This window comes from Furipterus horrens, unplaced genomic scaffold (assembly GCF_987537825.1).
Source record: "Furipterus horrens unplaced genomic scaffold, mFurHor1.1.pri manual_scaffold_17, whole genome shotgun sequence".
NCBI classification, from domain to species: Eukaryota; Metazoa; Chordata; class Mammalia; order Chiroptera; family Furipteridae; genus Furipterus; species Furipterus horrens.
Genome location: NW_028327187.1, coordinates 70,659,713 through 70,680,385, shown reverse-complemented (window position 1 = coordinate 70,680,385; position 20,673 = coordinate 70,659,713). Strand labels below are relative to the sequence as shown.

The 20,673-nt window shown below is 39.2% G+C and overlaps 1 protein-coding gene across 3 annotated transcripts in view; it reads left to right on the top strand.

Annotated features, from left to right (window-relative positions):
• The window catches only part of IDS (iduronate 2-sulfatase), a 58,626-nt gene that overhangs the window by 23,903 nt on the left and 14,050 nt on the right, over positions 1–20,673 (top strand). For all 3 annotated transcript variants that reach the window (XM_090264970.1, XM_090264969.1, XM_090264971.1), the window contains exon 8: positions 10,502–10,675. In XM_090264970.1, coding sequence (XP_090121096.1) covers positions 10,502–10,675 — 174 coding nt within the window. The remainder of the gene's footprint in view (positions 1–10,501; positions 10,676–20,673) is intronic.

Below are 20,673 nucleotides of genomic sequence, written 5' to 3'. Positions count from 1 at the left end.
ATTTTGTTGATTTTTTCGAAGAAGCAGCTCCTAGTTTTGTTGATCTTTTGGATTGTTTGTTTAGTCTCTATGTCATTTAGTTCTGCTCTGATCTTGATGATTTCATTCCTTCTTCTTGCCCTAGGCTTTCTTTGTTGTTGTTGTTCTAGTTCTTGTAGCATTATGGTTAGGTTTTTGTATTTGAGATTCTTCTAGCCTTTTCTGATATGCCTGTATTGCTATAAACTTCCCTCTCAGTACTGCTTTTACTGTGTCCCACAGGTTTTGGGTTGTTGTGTGCTCATTATCAGTAGTTTCTAGAAATTTCTTGATTTCTTCTTTGATGTCATTGTTAACCCATTCATTATTTAATAGCATGTTATTCAATCTCCATGAGTTTGGGTGTCTTTGATTTTTTTCCCTGAGGTTGATTTCTAGTTTCAAGGCATTGTGATCTGAAAAGATGCTTGATATGATTTCAATTTTCTTGAATTTGTTGAGGCTTGTTTTGTGACCTATCATGTGGTCTATCTTTGAAAATGTACCATGTGCACTTAAAAAGAATGTATATTTTGCTTCTTTGGGGTGAAAAGTTCTATATATATCAGTTAGATCCATGTGGTTTAGTGTGTTGTTCAATGCCTGTATATCCTTGGTGTTTCTTTGCTTTGATGATCTGTCTATTGTTGATAATGGAGTGTTGAAGTCCCCTACTATGAGTGTGTTGTTGTTGATATCTTTTTTGTGGTCTTCTAGTATTTGCTTTATGTATTTGGGTGCTCCTATGTTGGGTGCATATATGTTTATCAAAGTCATATCTTCTTGATGGATTGTTCCTTTAAGTATTATGAAATGTCCTTTTTTGTCTCTTTTTATTGTCCTTGCTTTGAAATCCGTTTTGTCTGATATGAGAACTGCTACCCCGGCTTTTTTTTCCGGTCCTTTTGCTTGGAATATTTTTTTATATCCCTTTACTTTCAGTCTGTGTAAATCTTTTGTTTTCAGGTGTGTTTCTTGTAGACAGCAAATATGTGGGTCCTGTTTTCTTATCCATTCTGTTACTCTATGTCTTTTAATGGGAGCATTTAATCCGTTTACATTTAAGGTTATTATTGACGTGTATTTATTCATTTCCCTTTGTACCTCTATTCCTCTCCTCTCTTGTTTTTTTCTTCTTTTTTCTTAAAACACTCCCTTTAGCATCTTTTGCAATGCTGGTTTGGTGTAGATGTATTCTTTCAGTCTTCCTTTGTCTGAGAAACTCCTTATTTCACCTTCTATTTTGAATGAGAGCCTTGCTGGGTAGAGTATTCTTGGTTGTAGGCCTTTGTTTTTCATTGCTTGAAATATTTTTGACCATTCCCTTCTGGCTTGTAATGTTTCTGTTGAGAAATCAGTTGATAGCCTTATCGGAGCTCCCTTGTATGTTATTTGCTGTTTTTCTCTTGCTGCTTTTAGGATTCTCTCTTTGTCTTGGAATGTTGCCATTTTAACTATGATGTGCCTTGGAGTGGGTTTTTGGGGGTTCCTCTTGATTGGAACTCTCAGTGCTTCTTGGACTTGCATAGCTTTTTCTCTCATCAGGTTCGGAAAATTTTCTGTCACTATTTCTCCTATCAAATTTTCAATTCCATGCTCCTTTTCTTCTCCCTCTCGTATTCCGATGATCCTTAAATTATTTTTCTAATGCTATCCTGTAATTCCCTTACATCTTGTTCATATTTTTTCAATCGTTTTTCATTTTGCTGTATTGTCTGGGAGTTTTTCTCTACATTATCTTCTAACTCACTAATCCGATCCTCTGCTTCGTTTAGTCTGCTTTTGACTGATTCTACTGTGTTTTTCAGTTCAGAGATTGCATTCTTAAGTTCTTCCTGGTTCTTGTTAACAGTTTCTATGTCTTTTTTTATGATGGTGTAGTTCTCTGCAAGTTCCCTGTAATTTTCTTGGAGCTGCTGGTAACTTCCTTGAAGGTTGTCATAGTTGATTTTAAGGATGTCGAGTATATTGAGCTTCTTTACAACCATTGTTTAGAATTCCATGTCTGACATTTGGGCTATGTCTATTTCATCTATCTCTCTTTCTGAGGATTCCTCTTTTCTTTTCATTGAGGGGTTATTTTTATGTCTTACCATGTTGGATTCTTTTTGTTTTTATTTATTTATTTATTTATTTGTTTTTTTTTTTTTTTTTTTTTTGCGGGGTGGGGGTAGTCTACTTTGACTTCCCTCCTTTGTGGTGTAATATTCTTTATCGAAGGTCTGGGAGTTTCAGTGGTGCAGTCTCTTTGATATCCTGAGCCTGATGGTCTTGAGTTACCCTTTATGTCGTTTGTTTATGCTGTTTGGTTATATTTCAGATGTTCTTTGATAGGATCTTCCTTCTGGCTAGTTGGTTGAGAGTCACTCTCTCCGCTTTGTCTTAAGTTCTTTTGTGGATATGCTGTTAAAGACATAAACACACAGCCCAGGCAGGAGACCCACACCCTCAAAAAGTATCCCCCACTCTATCCTGCTATCGTTAGCCAACTAGCCCATATTAATATAAATGTAGAGAGATTAGAGCTTTTATACTATAAGAAGAATAGATAAGAGTTGTTTTTGAGGAGGAAAAATATAATTTTTGATAGAGGGGGTGATAGATTAATAATAATTGAGACTGTGCAAGCCAGTAAGTAATATTTACATTGTATATTAATAAAAATAGAAGAAAAGGATAGAAAAATACATAATATAGTAAGAAAGTGGGATTGTATTGTATTTGAGTTTATATAGTAATTATATTATATTATTTAGAGTGATAGGGGGGCTAAACTAGACACACAAACGAATAAACAACGATTAAAGAGAAAGGATGAGAAGGAGAGGTGATATGCAACACGTTAGAGATAAAGTTTGTTATTTTTGGAAGAGGAGAAGGAAAAACACCCCCCAAGAAAATAGAAGAAAGAAAAGAAGAAAGAGAGAAAGAGAAGAAAATAAAAAATTTACCACAGAAAACCCCCCCAAAAAACCCCAAAAGGGAAGAAAGAAAGGAACAAAGAAAGATAGAGAAGAAAGAAAAAAAAGAGAGAAAAAAAATTGAAAGAAAGAAAAAAATATATATATACCCCCCAAACCCCCCCCCCAAAAAAACCCCAAGAAAAGAATAAAGAAAGAAGGAAAGAAAAGAAATAATTAAGAAGAAAGAAAGAAAAAGGGAGAAAAAAATTGGGGAAAAAAAAAAAAGCGATGTTTTTACTCCGTTTTAGCCTTGGTGTGTTGCCTTCTTTTTCTGTGTCCGCAGCTAGTCTAGTGTGGCAGGTCAGAGGTTCTTGTTTTTTGCAGGACTGGTGTGCGCCCCCAGTTGCTGGCAGGGTGCGCTCCCTTGCTGCCCGCTGGAGCCAGTTGAGGTGCCCTTGCTCAGGAGCCCCTGCGCGCTCGGGTGGCCCGAGAGTTTGCCCCGCGGTTGGAGCCTATTGTTGCTGGGCCGTGGTGGTTTTGTGTTCGCGCGGAGGTGTCCCTGCGCGTGTCCCTGCCCGTGCGGGTGGCCCAAGAGCTTGCCCCAGAATTGGCGCCTGTTGTTGCCGGGCCGCGGTGGTTCCGCGTTCGCGCCCAGGTGTCTCTGAGCGCATCCCTGCACTCGTGGGCGGCCCGAGAGCTTTCCCCGGGATTGGCGCCTGTTGTCCTTGGGCTGAGGTATTTTCGCGCTTGCGCGCTGCCCGTGCCCTTAGTCCCGCTGAGCCTAGCTCCGGGAGTTGGTCTCTTGCCTCTTATGGCAGGGCCGGGGACACTTGTGCTCAGTGGAAGTGAGTGTCCGTGAGTCGATGCCTCCCGCTGTTCCCGTGCCGCAGCCACCCGCCTTCCCTTACCTGTCTGGGCGGGCACAAACAGAGCCTGCGCTAGTGGTCTGCTTTCTGGCCTGGGGCCCTGCGCCCACGGGAGCTGTCTAGGGGTGTCTGTGCACGGTTCTCTGCCTGTTCAGTGGGCCCTCCCTGTGCCCGTAGGGGCACTGATCTTATGTCCGTTGGGGACTGTCCGAGGGACTCCTGGACTCACGGCCCCGCGCACCTCGGCCAGTGAGTGAGAGCACTTCCCTATGTGCGCCCCCGGGACCCAAGGGTAGGGTTGGGGAGTGGATGAGCGCGCCTCTGCGCCTGGGCTCCTCCAGAACGGCCTACCACCCCCAAACTTTCCTCCCCTCTCCACCGTCCACTAGAGAAAAATATAAAGGAGAATTATGTTCTCACTTGCCCGGCAGCACGCTGTCTCCTGTCCTTCAGCGCCAATGCCACTTGGTCGAGTCCCGTCTCTGCCAGGGGGCAGAGATCCGCTCTCTGCCTGACTCCTCTCCGGGCAGCCTGTGGTTGCCAAAAATCCTTTGTGTGCTTCCCGCTGCAGCTCAGGCAGCTGTCCCAGTCTGGAATCCCGTTTCGTCCCCTTTTTCTCCACTATCCTCACTAAACAGGTTGTTCCCAGATGGATTTTCTCTAATCTAGCAGTGCCTTGGCTCAACTCTTGCCAATGTCCAGCTGCTCACTGAGATGTTCTGTCTGCAATTAGCCCAAACTGCAGACGGGTCTCCGGAGCCTAAAACCGCAACCTCTCCTCACTCCTCCGCCATCTTACCTTCCTCTTTTCCTTAATTTCTTTCTTCAGTGGTCTGTAGTTTTCCTAGTACAGGTCGTTTACCTCCTGTGTTAAGTTCATTATGAAGTACTTTATTTTTCTTGTTGCTATAATATATGGGATTTTTTTTTGTAGTTCTTATCTCTGACATTTCATTGTTGGTGTACAGAAATGCCTTCGATTTCTGAATATTGACTTTGTACCCTGCTACTTTGCCAAATTCACTTATTAGGTTGAATAGGTTTTTGGTAGTATCTATAGCATTTTCTATCTACACTATCATGTCATCTGCAAATAACAACAGCTTTACTTCCTCTTTTCCAATTTGAATGCCTTTTATTTCTTTTTCTTGTCTGATTGCTGTGGCTAGGACTTCCAAAACTATGTTGAATAGAAGTGGAGGGAGTGGACATGCTTGTCTCGTTCCTGATCTTAGGTGGAATGCTTTCAGTTTTTGCCCATTGAATATGATTTTGGCAGCAGGTTTCCTGTATATGGCATTTATTACATTGAGGTATGCTTCCTTTGTTCTCATTTTGTTGAGTGTTTTTTATCATAGGAGGGTGCTGAACTTTATCAAATGCTTTTTCAGCATCTATTGATATTAATGTGTGGTTTTTGTCTTCCATTTTGTTTATGTGCTATATTACGTTTATTGATTTGTGAATATTATACCATCCTTGCATCCCTGGGATGAATCCCACTTGATCGTGGTATATGATCTTTTTAATGTATAGTTGAATCTGGTTTGCCAATATTTTTTTTAGGATTTTAGCATCTATGTTTATCAGCATTATTGGCCTATAGTTTTCTTTATTTGTTGTGTCTTGACCCGCTTTTGGAATCAGGGTAATACTGGCCTGATTCCCTCCTCTTCGATTTTTGGAATAGTTTGAAGAGAATAGAAGTTAGTTCTTTGAATGTTTTGTATAATTCACCTGTGAAGCCATCTGGTACAGGGCTTTTGTGTGCCGGGAGTTTTTTGATTACTGCTTCAGTTTCACTAGTTGTTATCATTTTATTCAGGTTTTCTGCTTCTTGATTCAGTTTTGGAAGATTATATGTTTCCAGAAATTTCTCTATTTCCCCTAGGTTGTCAAATTTCTTGTCATATCATTGTTCATGGTAATTTCTTTCAATCCTTGTATTTCTGTGGTATCGATTGTGATTTCTCCTCTTTCATTTCTGATTTTATCTATTTGGGTCTTCCGTCTTTTCTTCTTGATGAACCTGGTTAAAGGCCTGTTGATTTTTTTAAAATCTTTTTAGAGAACCAGCTCCTGGTTCTATTGTTCTTTGAATTGTTTTTTTAGTCTCTATGTCATTTAATTCTGCTCTGATCTTGATGATTTCCTTCCTTCTAGGGCTTTGTTTGTTGTTGTTCCTCTAGTTCTTGTAGATGTAGGGTTAAGTTATTTATTTGAGATTCTTCTATCCTTTTTAGGTAGGCTTGTATTGCTATGAACTTTCCTCTCAGAACTGCCTTCGCTGTGTCCTATAGGTGTTAGGTTGTTGTGTGTTCATTTTCATTTTTTTCTGGAAACTTTTTGATTTATTTCTTTATATCATTGTTAACACATTCATTATTTAATAGCATATTATTCAGTCTCCATGAATTTTAATGTTTTTGAGTTTTTCCTTGAGGTTTCAAGCCCTTTAGATTTGAAAAGATGCTTCATATATAATTTCAATTCTTTTGAATTTGTAGAGGCTTGTTTTGTGTCCAACCATGTGGTCTATCTTTAAAATGTTTCATGTACACTTGAAAAGAATGTGTATTTTTCTTCTTTGTGGTGAAAGTTTCTTTATATATCAATTAAGTCAATTTGATCTAGAGTGTTGTTCATTGCCACAGTATCCTTGTTGTTTCTTTGCTTGGAAGATCTATCTATTATTGACAATGGGGTGTTAAAGCCCCCTACTGTGAGTGTGTTGCTGTCGATATCTTTCTTGAAGTCCTCCAGGATTTTTTTTATATGTTTGGGCGCTCCTATGTTGGGTGTATATATGTTTATAAGGGTTAGATCTTCTTGATGGATTGTTCCCTTAAGTATTATGAAATGCCCTTCTTTGTCTCTTTTTATGGCCTTTGATGTGAAATCTGTTTTGTCTGATATAAGTATTGCTACCCCAGCTTTCTTTCATGTCCATTAGCTTGAAATATTTTTTTCCATCCCTTCACTTTCAGTCTCTGTAGATCTTTAGTTCGGAGGTGGGTCTCTTGTAGACAGCATATATGTGGGTCATTTTTTCATATCCACTTTGCTACCCTGTGTCTTGATTAGTGAATTTAATCCATTTACATTTAAGGTCATTATTGATAGTACTTATTCATTGTCACTTTTCACCTCTGTACCTGTGTTCCCTTCTGTCTCGCTCTTTTTCTTCTTTTTCTTAGAGCATTCCCTTTAGCATCTCTTGCAATGCTGGTTTGGTCGAGATGTATTCTTTTTGCCTCCTTTTGTCTTGGAAACTCCTTATCTCACCTTTCATTTTGAAAGAGAGCCTTGCGGGGTAGAGTAGTCTTGGCTGTAGGCCTTCGTTTTTCATTCCTTGGAATATTTTTTGCCATTCTCTTGTGGCTTGTAGTGTTTCTGTTGAGAAATCTGATGATAGCCTTATTGGAGCTCCCTTGTATGTTATTTGCTCTTTTTCTCTTGCTGCCTTTAGGATTCTCTCTTTGTCTTTGAATGTTGCCATTTTAATTATGATGTGTCTTGGAGTGGGCATGTTGGGGTTCATCTTCATTGGGACCCTCTGTGTTTCCTGGACTTACATTACGTTTTCTCTCATCAACTTAAGGAAGTTTTCTGTCATTCCTTTCTCAAACAGATATTCTATCCCTTGCTCCTCTTCTCCTCTGGTAGTCCTGTGATATGGATATTATTATGTTTCATGTGGTCCTACAGTTCTCTTAAACCCTCTTCATTCTTTTTAAGTCCTTTTTCATTTTTTTGCACTGTCTAGGCATTTTTTTCTATGTTGTCCTCCAGCTCACCGATCTGATCTTCATCTAGCCTGCTTTTGGTTCCTTCTACTGTATTCTTCAGTTCAGAAATTGTATTCTTCATTTCCTCCTGACTCTTATTGATATTTTCTGTCCTTTTTAATGCTGGTATATTTCTCAGTAAGTTTATTGTATCTTCCCTGGAGTTCTTTGTAGTTTTCTTTGATCTCATTGAGCTCATTGAGCTTCCCTATAATCATTATTTTGAATTCTGTGTCTGATAGTTTGCTTACCTCTATTTCAGTTAGCACTCCTTCAGTGGATTCCTCTTTTCCTTTCAATTGCGGGTTGTTTCTTTGTCTCCGCATTTTTGTGACTCTTGTTGTTTGTTTCTGCTCTTTAGATTGATCTGCTTTGACTTCCTGTCTTTGTGTTGTGACCTTCTGTGGTAGGGGTCCTGTGGTATTCAGTGGTGCAGCTGTTTGACCTCTTGAACTTGATGCTCTTGGGTTTCCCTTTATGCCATTTATTTGGACTATCTGGTTGTACTTGTGTTTTGGTTATTGTTGTGTTGCTCTTTGGTGGGTCCTTTCCTCCAGCTAGCCCACTGAGAGTCATTCCTCCCACCACGTTTTGTATACTGTTGTACAGGTGCACTTTCTTTACTTCCTGAATCTGCCCGTGGTGGCATTAGATCATATCCCAGTCTCGGCCTAGTCAGCCTGTTCAAGCCTACCAGACATCTACTGGCTTTGTCTGTCTCCTTTAGTTGTCAATGTATTCAGTCTGTGATCAGGCTTAAGCACCGAGGGTAGGGCAGATTAATCCTGTGGGTAGGGCTATTGCTTCCCCTCTAGCTGACACTACTTGGAGGAGAGTGGTCTGTCTGCAGTATGGAGAATGAATCAGCACTGGGACCTGGTTGGCTTCTCCCTCTGTTCTCTCCTCAAAGTCCCCACCCCAAATTCTCCTTAAGCGTCTCCAGTCCACTCTGCCCTCACTCTGCTGGAGCCCAAGGTAAGTGGGTGTCAGTGTATTTTTATATGTCGTCTCTTTAAGAGCTCTTTGTCTCCAGCTCTTTCTCTCAGATGAGCAGAAAACCCCATGGTTTTTCGATTTTTACACCTGGATACTATTTTACTTTCTGCTCTTTTGCTGTAGGTTGGGAAGCCCAGCTGGGAGTTTAGACCCCACCATTCTCAGGGGGAAACCCCGGCTGCTGAGATGTTTCTCCATCCCTTTAGTTGCCACCCGCAGGAGCCCAGCCAGCCCTCTCGCATTTCCGTACTTCCTACCAGTCACATTGTGATGAAGTGGCCTTTTCTGTCTGTTCATGGTTATAAGGCTTATCTCCAGCTAGTGTTCAGTTGGTTGTTCTGGATGATTTCTCTGCAGTTAGGTTGTAATTCCAGATTGGTCCAAGGTGGAGGTTAGTGTAGCTTCCACTTACTCCTTCGCCATCTTGGATCTCCTCCCAGATTGTTTGAAGCACATTTAAGGTTGTTCATTTTTTTGAACAGTATCATACCATTATCATACCTAGAGCCAGGAAGTAATTATTTAATATCACATAATATGAAACACAACAATATTAGAACATAACATGTGCTCATTATAAAAAGAAAAAATAGTGTATGGAGCATATCATATAGGGCCAGAGCATTCTTCCCTTTTATCCCACCTTCCCAGGGCTAACTGGTGCTGACAGATTGTGGGCCATCTTCCAGCCTTTGTTTGTGCATATGCATGTGGCTGTGGGTTATGTGTATATATGTACGGAATATACTAGTAATGAAAAAGGCAGGATTTCTTATGTGTACTGTTTAGTTCCCTGGTTTGTTTTTTATGACTTAACAATGTCATAGATAGTTTTCTGTGTCATTTCTCACAGACCTACCTTATGCCTTGTAAATACCTGTATTCATTTTATATGGAGGTGTCATATATTTTTGTTGTTTCCCTAATGGCCTGCCATCCATTCTGACTTTTCTCTCAGTGCCCAGTTTCCTCTTGCAGTGCTAACACAGTCCACTGCACCTAATGAAGACAAGGCCTACTTGCAAGCTCTCTGTGCTCAGCAACTGTGGTTGATTACAAATGACCCTTCTCACGGGGTTCTCCCTCGATTTTCTATATCCAAACTCTAAAAGCCTTCTCAAATCCATATATAGCAGCTTTTTGTGGCTTTGTTATTTTGTAACACAAAATACTCAATGCATGATCTCTGTCTTTTATCCTTTTTCATATCAAGAAAGGTACTCCAACTTAAAAAGATTGGAAATTTCCAACTTTGGGTATTCAAATTATCTTTTTCAAGGGATGTTTTAAATTAGGGTTAAGGGTAGTTTTTAATCAAGGTTAAGGATTTAGAATCAAAATGTATATATAGTTGGTCTATGGTATGTCTTAAAATCTGGAAAGGCTGTCTTTGTCTTTTTAAAAAAAATTTTAGCAGTTGTGCCACAGTTTTACAGCTTATTCCTTGGCAGTACACCCCCACCCGCCCTCCCCCCAAAAGTGAAAACCAAACCTGTGAAATTTGAGTCAAGATAGGTAGGCACAGGATAAGGCAATGGTGACACTACAGCTATCAGGGTCTCTTCCCAGTCAAGAATGAGCCCATCTAAACAGGGGAGGAGGGTATGTGGGATGGGGGGTGAGCACTGGTCCTTTGGAACCCTACCTGAGTGTATATTGTTAGTTGCTTGCTAAAAGAAGATCTTTTAGTTTTAGAATTTAGTATTTTTTCCTTTTAAAGGTTTTTTTATTCAAGATAAATATGTAACTTAAAATAAATTAGTATTCAGGTGAAATCACCCTTGTGGTGATTTTAGAGGAATATTTTGCAGGTGATGAGTTTTGCTTCCTCTGGTTTTTAATAATAACAGGAAGTGAAATGATATCTAAAATGAACAAGTTGTAATGTGATTATTTTATTTTCTATCATTCTGTGCTTTTTATGAACCAGGGTGGTCTCTAGGTGAACATGGAGAATGGGCCAAATACAGCAATTTTGATGTCACTACTCGTGTGCCCCTGATATTCTATGTTCCTGGAAGGACAGCTCTGCTTCCAGAGGCAGGAAAGAAGCTTTTCCCTTACATCAACCCTTTTGATCCTGTCTCAGAATTGATGGAACCAGGTATACAGTATGCTAAAGTGATATTGCTTGATAGTATAGCTTCTTTAATTTATATAAATCACCTTACCAAATTATAACCTGGGGGCTTACCCAGTCCACTTTCCTGCCCAGTGTTGGTATTCCTACTCACAGTTCTTAGGTACTTTCCATCCTCTGTGTCAGAAAGGAGTGGCAGGGCTAGAGCTGACAAGTATGGCCCCTGTCCATGAAGAGCTATGGAAGGCAGGTGGGCTGGAGACAAAGAAACAATAGGCATCCCCAGGATGGGGAGGGCTCTCGGAGAGGAGACAGACAACAGTGGCCTACTCCAGAGCTCAGATGAAGCAGGTAGAAGCAGACATGGTCAGGGCAGGGGCTGTCCCCCAACAACCCCCACAAATGAGTAGAACTCCATCACCTACGCACTTCTGACAGGGACTTCGCCGTTTGTGAGAGAGACAGACATTGGCTGTTTTGGCAGCTCATTCTAGTGAACCACTAGATCTGTAACATTACTGGGTGATTCTTCAACCCTTCTTAACAGTGGAGGCCAAGTTTACTTTGACTTCCAGGTTCCAGTCCTTCCAAGCTTTGAAAACAACATAATCTTCTCTTCTCTAGGCTGAACTCCTCAGTCCTTTAGCTGTTTTTCTCAAGATAGTGTCAGACCCATGGTTGTCCTGGTCTCTGTCTTCTAAAATGCTCCAGTTTGAGAAAGCACTTCCAGAAATGTCCCTTGGAGAGGATCCCTCCTTGTCATACAGGGTGACCTGGATTATTTTGTTATGAATTTTCTCCTGACTTGATTTTCTCAGTGCAGAAATTAGGTGTGTGCTTTAGACAACATTTGCTCTTTTTGGAGGGCTTTTTTCTATGAATTCTGCTAAAGCAGGTTGCCCCCTTTCTGGAGTTCTGCATTTCCTCTATCTTTAACATCTATGTTCTGCACTTTACATTGATTCTTGTTTAAAATTTTCTTGGTTTTGGACCATTGTTCTGGCCTTTCTGAATCTTTCCAAGTTTGCTTTCTACTACTCAGTTTTATTTTCTGCACATTTGTGTTGTGTGCTGCATGTTCTGTCTTCTTCCATGTCATTGATAAAAAGTATTAAACAGTTTAAAGGCATGATTGTAGCCCTTTGTTTACTTGGAGAAGTCTTCTGAGAGGTTGAGAATCTTTTTGGCAACTTTTGTTTGGTCACTTATAAATTCATAAAACTACACTGTCATCCACTTTATTTACAAATTTTATCTCTAGCCTGTATCTTGTCCCTGAACTTGAAACTTGGGTTTCTAAGAGCCTGTCTACCTAGCTAGTCTCACATGCATAAAAATGAACCTCTGACCTTTCACCTCAAGCCTTTCCTTTGATAGTCTTCCCCTTCTCAGGAAATTGTAGTAGTCTCCCAGGCCCCAAAATTATGGAGTCATTTTAACCCTTATCTTTCTCTAGTATTTCATATATGATATGCAGTATGTCAACAAGCCTGCCACTCTCCATTCAGAATCTGTCCATAACATTTTTCATGACTTCATTGCTGCCACCATGCACCACACTGCCACCATTTCTTGCTGGATTGCTACAATTGGATTGCTAAGGTCTCCTGAGTATGGCCTTCATCCCCTAGAATTCTTCCTCATAGTAATCAAAGTGATCCTTTTAAAACCCAAGTCAGGTTGTGTTATAGCCCTGCTCTGGAGACTCCTATGCTCTCCTGTCTTGTTCTGAGCAAAAGTCCTTACAATGGCCAGGAAGGCCAGATCTGGGTCCCCATTATCCTTCTTTCCTATTTTTTTTATCAAATCCTATTTTTTCATTTAAAAAAACTTTATTGTTGCTCAATTCCAGTTGTACCAATTTTTCCCCCAATGCTCTCCCCTGCCCCTTCTCCCCCCATCCCCACAGTCAGTCTCAACCCTGCTGTTGATGTCCATGGGTCCTTTATACTTGTTCCTTGACTAGATCCTTCCCCTCTTTCCTCTGTTATCCCCCTCACTCCTTGCCTCCGGTTGCTGTCAGTTCTTTATTTCCATGTCTCTGGTTCCATTTTGCTCATTTGTTTGTTTTGTTCATTAGGTTCCACTTAGAGGTGAGATCACATGGTATTTATCTTTTGCCGCTTGGCTTATTTCACTTAGTATTATAGTCTCCAGTTCCATTCACCCTGTTGCAAAGGGTTGGAATTCCTTCTTCTTTCATTCTGCTGTGTAATACTCCATTATGTAAATGTACCACAGTTTTTTAATCCATTCATCTACTGATGGGCACTTGGCTGTTTCCAACACTTGGCTATTATATATAGTGCTGTTCTGAACGTGAGGGTGCCTAAGTTCATTTGAGTTGGTGTATCAGGATTCTTAGGGTATAATCCCAGCAGTGGAATAACTGGGTCAAAAGGCAGTTCCATTTTTAGTTTTTTGAGGAAATTCCATACTGTTTTCCACAGTGGTTGCACCAGTCTGCAACCCCACCAACAGTGCACTAGGGTTCCTTTTTTTCCACATACTTGCCAGCACGTGGTTTTTGTTGATTTGTTAATGATGGCCGTTCTGGCTGGTGTGAGGTGTTATCTCATTGTGGTTTTAATTTGCATCTCTGGTAGTTGGTGATGTTGAGCATCTTTTTATATGTCTGTGGGCTCTCTGTATGTCCTCCTTGGAGAAGTGTCTGTTCACATCCTTTACCCATTTTTTAATTGAATTTATTGTTTTCCTGGCTTTGAATCATATGAGTTCCTTATATATTTTGGAGATTAAACCCTTATCCACTGTATCATTGGCAAATATTTTCTTACAGTGGGTTCCCTTTTCATTTTGATGATGATTTCTTTAGCCATGCAGAAGCTTTATAGTTTGATGTAGTCCCATTTGTTTATATTTTCCTTTATTTCCCTTGCTCTAAGAGGTACATTGGCAAAAATATTGCTGCATGGGATATCTGAAATTTTACTGCCTCGGTCTTCTGCTAGGACTTTTATAGTATCATGACATATATTTATGTCTTTTACCCATTTTGAGTTTATTCTGGTGTATTATTAAGATGGTGGTCTAGTTTCTTTCTTTTTTTTTTTTTTTTGTGTGTGTGTGTGTTATGTGTGTGTGTGTGTGTTTATCAGGCCAGTTCTCCCAGCACCATTTATTGAAGAGGCTGTTTTTACTCCATTGTATGCTCATGCCCTCTTTGTCAAATATTAATTGGCCATAGATACCTGGGTTTATTTCTGGGTTCTCTATTCTGTTCCATTGATCTGTGTGTCAGTTCTTGTGCCAGTACCAGACTCTTTTGATTACAGTGACCTTGTAGTATAGTTTGATATCAGGTATTGGGATCCCACCAACTTTGTTCTTCATTCTCAAGATTGCTGAGGCTATTCACTGTCTTCCTTGGTTCCATATAAATTTTTGAAGTATTTGTTCTAGATCTGTGGAACATGCCATTGCTATTTTAATAGGAATTGCGTTGAATTTATTATTGCTTTCGGTAGTATGGACATTTTAATGATAATAGTTCTTCCAATCCATGAACAGGTTATATGCTTCCATTAATTTCTATCTTCCTCAATTTCTTCCTTCAGTGTTCTATAGTTTTCTGAGGGCAGGTCTTTTACTTCCTTGGTTAAATTTATTCCCAGGTACTTTTTATTTTTTTGTTGCTATAATAAATGGGATTTTTTTTCTCAGTTTCTCTCTCTGATAGTTCATTGTTGGTGTACAAAAATGCTGTTGATTTTGAAATATTGACATTATATTCTGCTACTTTGCCTAATTTATTTATTAGGTTGAATAATTTTTGGTGGAGCCTATAGGGTTTTCTATGTACACTATCATGCTGTCTACAAATAATGACAGTTTTGCTTCCTCCTTTCCAATTTGGATGCCTTTATTTCTTCTTCTTGTTGATTGCTGTGGCTAGGACTTCCAGTATTGTGTTGCATAAGAGTGGTGAAAGAGGACACCCTTCCCTTATTCCTGATCTTGAGGGAAATGCTTTTAGTTTTTGCCCATTGAATATGATGTTGGCAGTAGGTTTTTTGTATACGACCTTTATTTTGTTGAGGTATGCTCCCTCTATTCCAACTTTCGAGTGTTTTTATCATAAATGGGTGATGGATTTTATAAAATGCTTTTTCTGCATCTATTTATATAATCATATGATCTTGTCTTTCATTTTGTTTATGTTTTGTATCACATTTATTGATTTGTGAATATTGTAACATCATTGTATTACAGGAATAAATCCCATTTGATCATGGTGTCAGATCTTCTTAATGTATTGTTGGATCAGGTTTGCTAGTTTTTTGTTGAGGATTTTAGGATCTATGTTCATCAGAGATACTGGCCTGTAATTTTCTTTCTTTGTTGTGTCTTTACCTAGTTTGGGGATTAGGATAATACTGGACTCATAAAAAGAATTTGGAAAGCTTCTGTCTCCTTGAATATTTTGGAATAATTAGAGAAGGATAGATGTTAGTTCTTTGAATTTGGTAAAATTCTCCTGCGATGCCATGTAGTGCAGGGCTTTTGTGTGCTGGTAGATTTTTGATTACTGCTTCAATTTTGCTAGTTGTTATCAGTCTATTCAGGTTTCTTGCTTCCTTCCTGATTCAGTTTGGAAAGATTATAGGTTTCTAAAAGTTTATCCATTTTGCCCAGGTTGTCCAATTTAATAGCATATAGTTGCTTGTGGTAATTTCTTATAATCTTTTGTATTTCTGTGGTATTAGTAGTTACTTCTCTTTTGTTTTAGATTTTATTTATGTTTGTAGATTTTGTTTATCTTTTCAGAGAACCACCTCCTAGACTCATTGATCCTTTGGATTGTATTTTTTGTCTCTATGTCATTTAATTCTGTACTAATCTTGATTGTTTCCTTCCTGCTCTTTGCTCTGGGCTATGTTTGTTGTTGTTCTTCTATTACTTTTATTTATAAGGTTAGGTTGTTTAATTGAAAATTTTCTATCTTCTTTAGATAGGCCTGTATTGCTATGAAATTCCCTCTCAGGACTGCCTTCGCTGTGTCCCATAGGTTTGGGTTGTTGTGTGTTCATTTTCATTTGTTTCCAGAAACTTTTTGATTTCTTCCTTGATCTCATTGTTTTAACCCATTCATTATTTAATAATGTGTTATTCAGCCATTATGTATTTCAGTGTTTTACCGTTTTTTTTCCCCTTGAGATTGGTTCTAGTTTCAATCCATTGTGATATCAGAAGATGCTGGATATGATTTCAATTTTTTTGAATTTGTTAAGGCTTGTTTTGTGTTCTACCATGTGGTGTGTCTTTGAAAATGATCCATGCGCATCTGAGCAGAATGTATATTTTGTCTTTGTGGTGAAATGTTCTGTAAATATCAATTAAGTCCATTTGATCTAGAGTGCCATTCAGTGATGCAACATCCTTGTTGATGTTTGTTTGGAAGACCTATCCATTTTTGACATTGGGGTTTTAAAATCCCTTATAATGACTGTATTGTTGTCAATCTGTTTCTTAAAGACCTCCAAGATTTTCTTCATATATTTAGTGCACCTGTATTGCGTGCTTATATGTTTACAAGTGTTATATCGCCTTGTTGGACTACTTCCTTAAGTATTGTGAAATGTCCTTGTCTCTTGTTATGGCCTTTGCTTTGAAATCTATTTTGTGTGATATAAGTATTGCTCCCCAGCTTTTTTTTTTTTGTATATTTTATTGATTGTTGTTGCAGTAGTCCCAATTTTTCCCCCTTTGTTCCCCTCCCCCCAGTATTGCCCTTCCCTCCAGAAATCCCACCCCACCTTAGTTCATATCCATGGGTCATGCATATAAGTTCTTTGGCCTCACCCTTTCCTATATTATTCTTAAGTTACCCTGTCTATTTTGCACCAACCAATTATGCTTCTTGATCCCTGCACCTTTTCCCCAATTCTCCTCCTTCCCCCTCCCAGCTGATAACCCTCCAAATGATCCCCATACCAATGATTCTTTTCCTATTCTGGTTTGCTTCATTGGATTTTGTTTTTATTTTTTAGATTCAGTTGTTGATAGTTGTGAGGTTTTTTTTTTTTGTCATTTTAATGTTCATAATTTTGATCTTTTTAACTATGTCCCTTTGACATTTCATATAATGGCTTGGTGATGATGAACTCCTTTAGCTTTACCTTGTTTGGGAAGCACTTTATCTGCCCTTCCATTCTAAATGATAGCTTTACTGGATAGAGTAATCTTAGTTGTAGGTCCTTGCTTTTCATCACCTTGAATACTTCTTGCCAGTCCCTTCTTGCCTGCGAAGTTTCTCTTGAGGAATCAGCTGATAGTCATATAGGCACCCCCTTTGTAGGTAACTCTCTGCTTTTCTTTTGCTGCTGTTAAGAATCTCCCTTTATCTTGAACCTTTGGCATTTTAATTATGATGTATCTTGGTGTAGTCCTCCTTGGGTCTAGCTTGTTTGAGACTCTGTGCTTCCCAGACTTGTATGTCTGTTTCCTTCACCAAATTTGGGAAGTTCTCCTGTATTATTTTTTCACATAAGCTTTCCATTTCTTGCTCTTCCTCTTCTTTTTCTGGTACCCCTATGATTTGGCTGTTGGTATGTTTAAAGTTGTCCCAGAGGTTTCCAAGCCTCTCTTCATTTTCCTCAGTTCGTATTTCCTCATTCTGTACTGGTTAACTGTTTTTTTCTTCCTTATATTTCAAATTATTGATTTGAACCCCAGTTTCCTTCTTTTCACCATTGGTTTTATGTGGATTTTCCTTTGTTTCATTTAGCATAGCCTTCACTTCTTCCCTTATGCATTTGCCATACTTAAGTATATCTGTCAAGCCTGTAAGCATATTTATCACCAGTGTCTTGAACTCTACATCTGTGAGGTTTGCTTTCTCCTCATTTGTTTGGTTGGCTATCTCCTCGTCACTTAGTTCTCCCACTGGAACGTTGATCCGCTCCCTCTTTTGGGCCATCTCTCTCTGTCTCCTCATCTTGACAGGCTCCTGTGTTTGTTTGCCTCTGTGTCTTAGGTAGAGCTGTTGCACCTGTCCCCCAGCTTTTTTAAATGTCCATTTGCATGGAATATTTTTTCCATCCCTTCACTTTCAGCCTGTGTATATCTTTTGTTCTGAGGTGGGTCTCTTGTAGACAGCATATATGAGGGTTGTGTTTTTTGTTCATTCAGGTACCCTCTACCTGCTTATTGGAGCATGTAATTCATTTACATTTATGGTTATTATAAGTACATACTCACTCCCATTTTTTCCCGTTGTACCTGCCCCCGCCCCCAGTTTATTCTTTTTCTTAAAGCAGTACCTTTAGCATCTCTTGCAGTGTTGGTTTGGTAGAGATTTACTCTTGTAGCCTTCTTGTGTCTGGGAAGCTCTTTAGTTCACATTCCATTTTAAAATAGAGCCTTGCTGGATAGAGTTGTTTTTGTTGGAAGTCCTTGTGTTTTATTACTTAGAATATTTCATGCCAGTCTCTTCTGGCTTGTAGTGTTTTTGTTGTGAAACAAGCCGATAGCATTATCAGAGCTCCCTTGTGTGTTACTAGCTGTTTCTCCTTTGCTGCTTTTAAGATTCTCTCTTTGTCTTTAAATTTTGCCATTTTGATTGTAATATGTCCTGGAGTGGGCCTCTTTGGGTTCATCTTGATTGAACCCATCTGTGCTTCCTGGACTTGCATGACTTTTTCCCTCATGAAATTAGGGAAGTTTCCTGTCATTATTTTTTCGAACAGGTTTTCTATCCCTTGCTCCTTTTCTTCTCATTCTGGTATCCCTATGATGTGAATATCATTACGTTTCATGTTGTCCCAAAGCTCCGTTAAATGTTCCTTATTTATTTTTTTTAGTTTTTTTTTTCATTTTGTTTCTCTGCTTGGGTGTTGTTTTCTACTTTGTCTTCCAACTTGCCAATTTGATCTTCTGCTTCATCTAGCCTACTTTTAATTCTTTCTAGTGTGTTCTTCATTTCTGATATTGCATTTTCCCTTCCACCTGGTCTTATTCACAGTATTCATGTAGTTTCCACTAACTTCCTTGTAGTTCTCACTATGTTTCTGAGCATCCTTATAACCATACTTTGAGCTCTGTGTTTCATAAATGGCTTGCTTCAATTTCATTTAGTTCTTTTCCTGGAAGTTTCTACTTTCATTTGCAGGCTGTTTCTTTGTCTCCCCATTTTAGCTATCTCTTTGTGTTTGTTTCTACGTATTTGGTTGATCTGCTTTGACTTTCTGTCTTGTGGAGTGGCCTTATGTGTTAGGAGTCCTGTGGGGCTCAGTGATGCACTCACCATGATCTCTGGCTTGGATACTCTTGGAATGTCCTTTTGTGGGGGTTATGTGGCTCTCCTATTGTATTTGGGTCCTGCTTGTTATTGGCCCGTTCTTTGATGAAAACTTTCCTCCATCTGGCTGACTAAGGGGCTCATCCCCTCCCATAACCACCTCTGCATTGAGACATCTTCTAGGTGTGGGTTCGATCCCCAATCAGGACACCTATATGAAGCCACTTATCGACTCTTCTGCCTCACAGTGATACCTCTCTCTCTCTCTTCCTAGTCAGTAGAACATGTCCTGTTGTTACGGCTACATAGGCGAGATTGAACACTCTGAAGCGGTGTATAAAGTTAAGCAAAGGATTTTTAATATTGGCCAGGAGTTGGGCAGACCCTGAGCAGGTCTCTAACATGCTCCAACCTACAATGGAGTCTAAACGCTGGGCTTTTATACTGGTGCAGTCTCTTTGTTTCTTCTTTGGCGGGAAACAGCCTTAGGAAGAGGGGGCTGGGCAGGACTGCAGGAATGTCTTGGCAGTAACAGGAACAGAAATTCGCAAGGCTAAAGGTTATCTTCGACGGCAGCATAGCTCTTCAGCCAGGGACGAACTCCCTGTGAGGCAATTTATTTTCAAAGGGCTAGACATTCTGCAAAGCACAACCTTCACAAATGTTATAAACCAGACACAAGCAAGCAAATGGGAGGTGATAGAGGCTGAAGTCCTTTTAGCTTGTAAATCACTAATTGCTATAACACTCCTTCTTACATTCCTTTTTCCAAGGCCTTTTAGCAAGTCCTTGCTACTTCTTACAAAGAACATTTAAAGCCCTTACATACTTACATATTGAAACTTTTTACAGGGAATATTTGGTGCCCCTACATAATCCCCCCTCTAGTCCCTGGACTAAACCTATTAGGGACGTCTAGGGACTATAAGTAGGGTTTTTAAACCCTGGTTTTCAGGAGGGGCTTAGTAGCAAGGATAAGGAGTTGGGTATTTATAATGCTAGCTTTCAGGAGCTGCAAGGAAGAAATTAAGTTTTCAGAAACAAATGATAATGAGTATACAACATCCCAAAACTAAAAGGGACACAGCAAAAGCAGTTTTGAGAGGAAAGTCCATAGCAATACAGGCCTACCCAAAGAGGATAGAAGAACTCCACACAAAAATTTAACCCCACAGCTACAAAAACTAGAAAAACAATAATAAACAAAGCCCAGAGCAAGCAGAAGGAAGGAAATTATTAAGGTTAGAGCAGAATTAAATGACACTGAGACTAAACAAACAACTTAAAAGATTAACAAAAGCAGGGGCTGGTTCTAGGCTTATAAAGAAAAAAAGAATCCAAATAAACAAAATTAGAAACAAAAGAGGAGATATTATGACCGATAACACAGAAATACAAAAAATTGTAAGAAATTACTATAAACAACTATATGGCAAGAAACTTGACAACCTAGATGAAATGGACAAATTTCTAGAAACATATAATTTTCCAAAACAGAATTAAGAAGTAGAAAGTCTTAACAGACCAATAACAAAGAAGGAAATTGAAACAGTAATCAAAAATTTCCCGGCACACAAAAGCCCTGGATGGCTTTACAGGCAAATTTTACAAAATATCTAGGGAAGAACTAACTTCTACCCTTCTCAAACTATTCCAAAAATTCAAGAAAAGGGAAAAATTCCAAACTTTTTCTATGAAGCCAGTATTACCTTAATTTCAAAACCAGGTCAAGACATAACAAAGAAAGAAAACTACAGGCCAA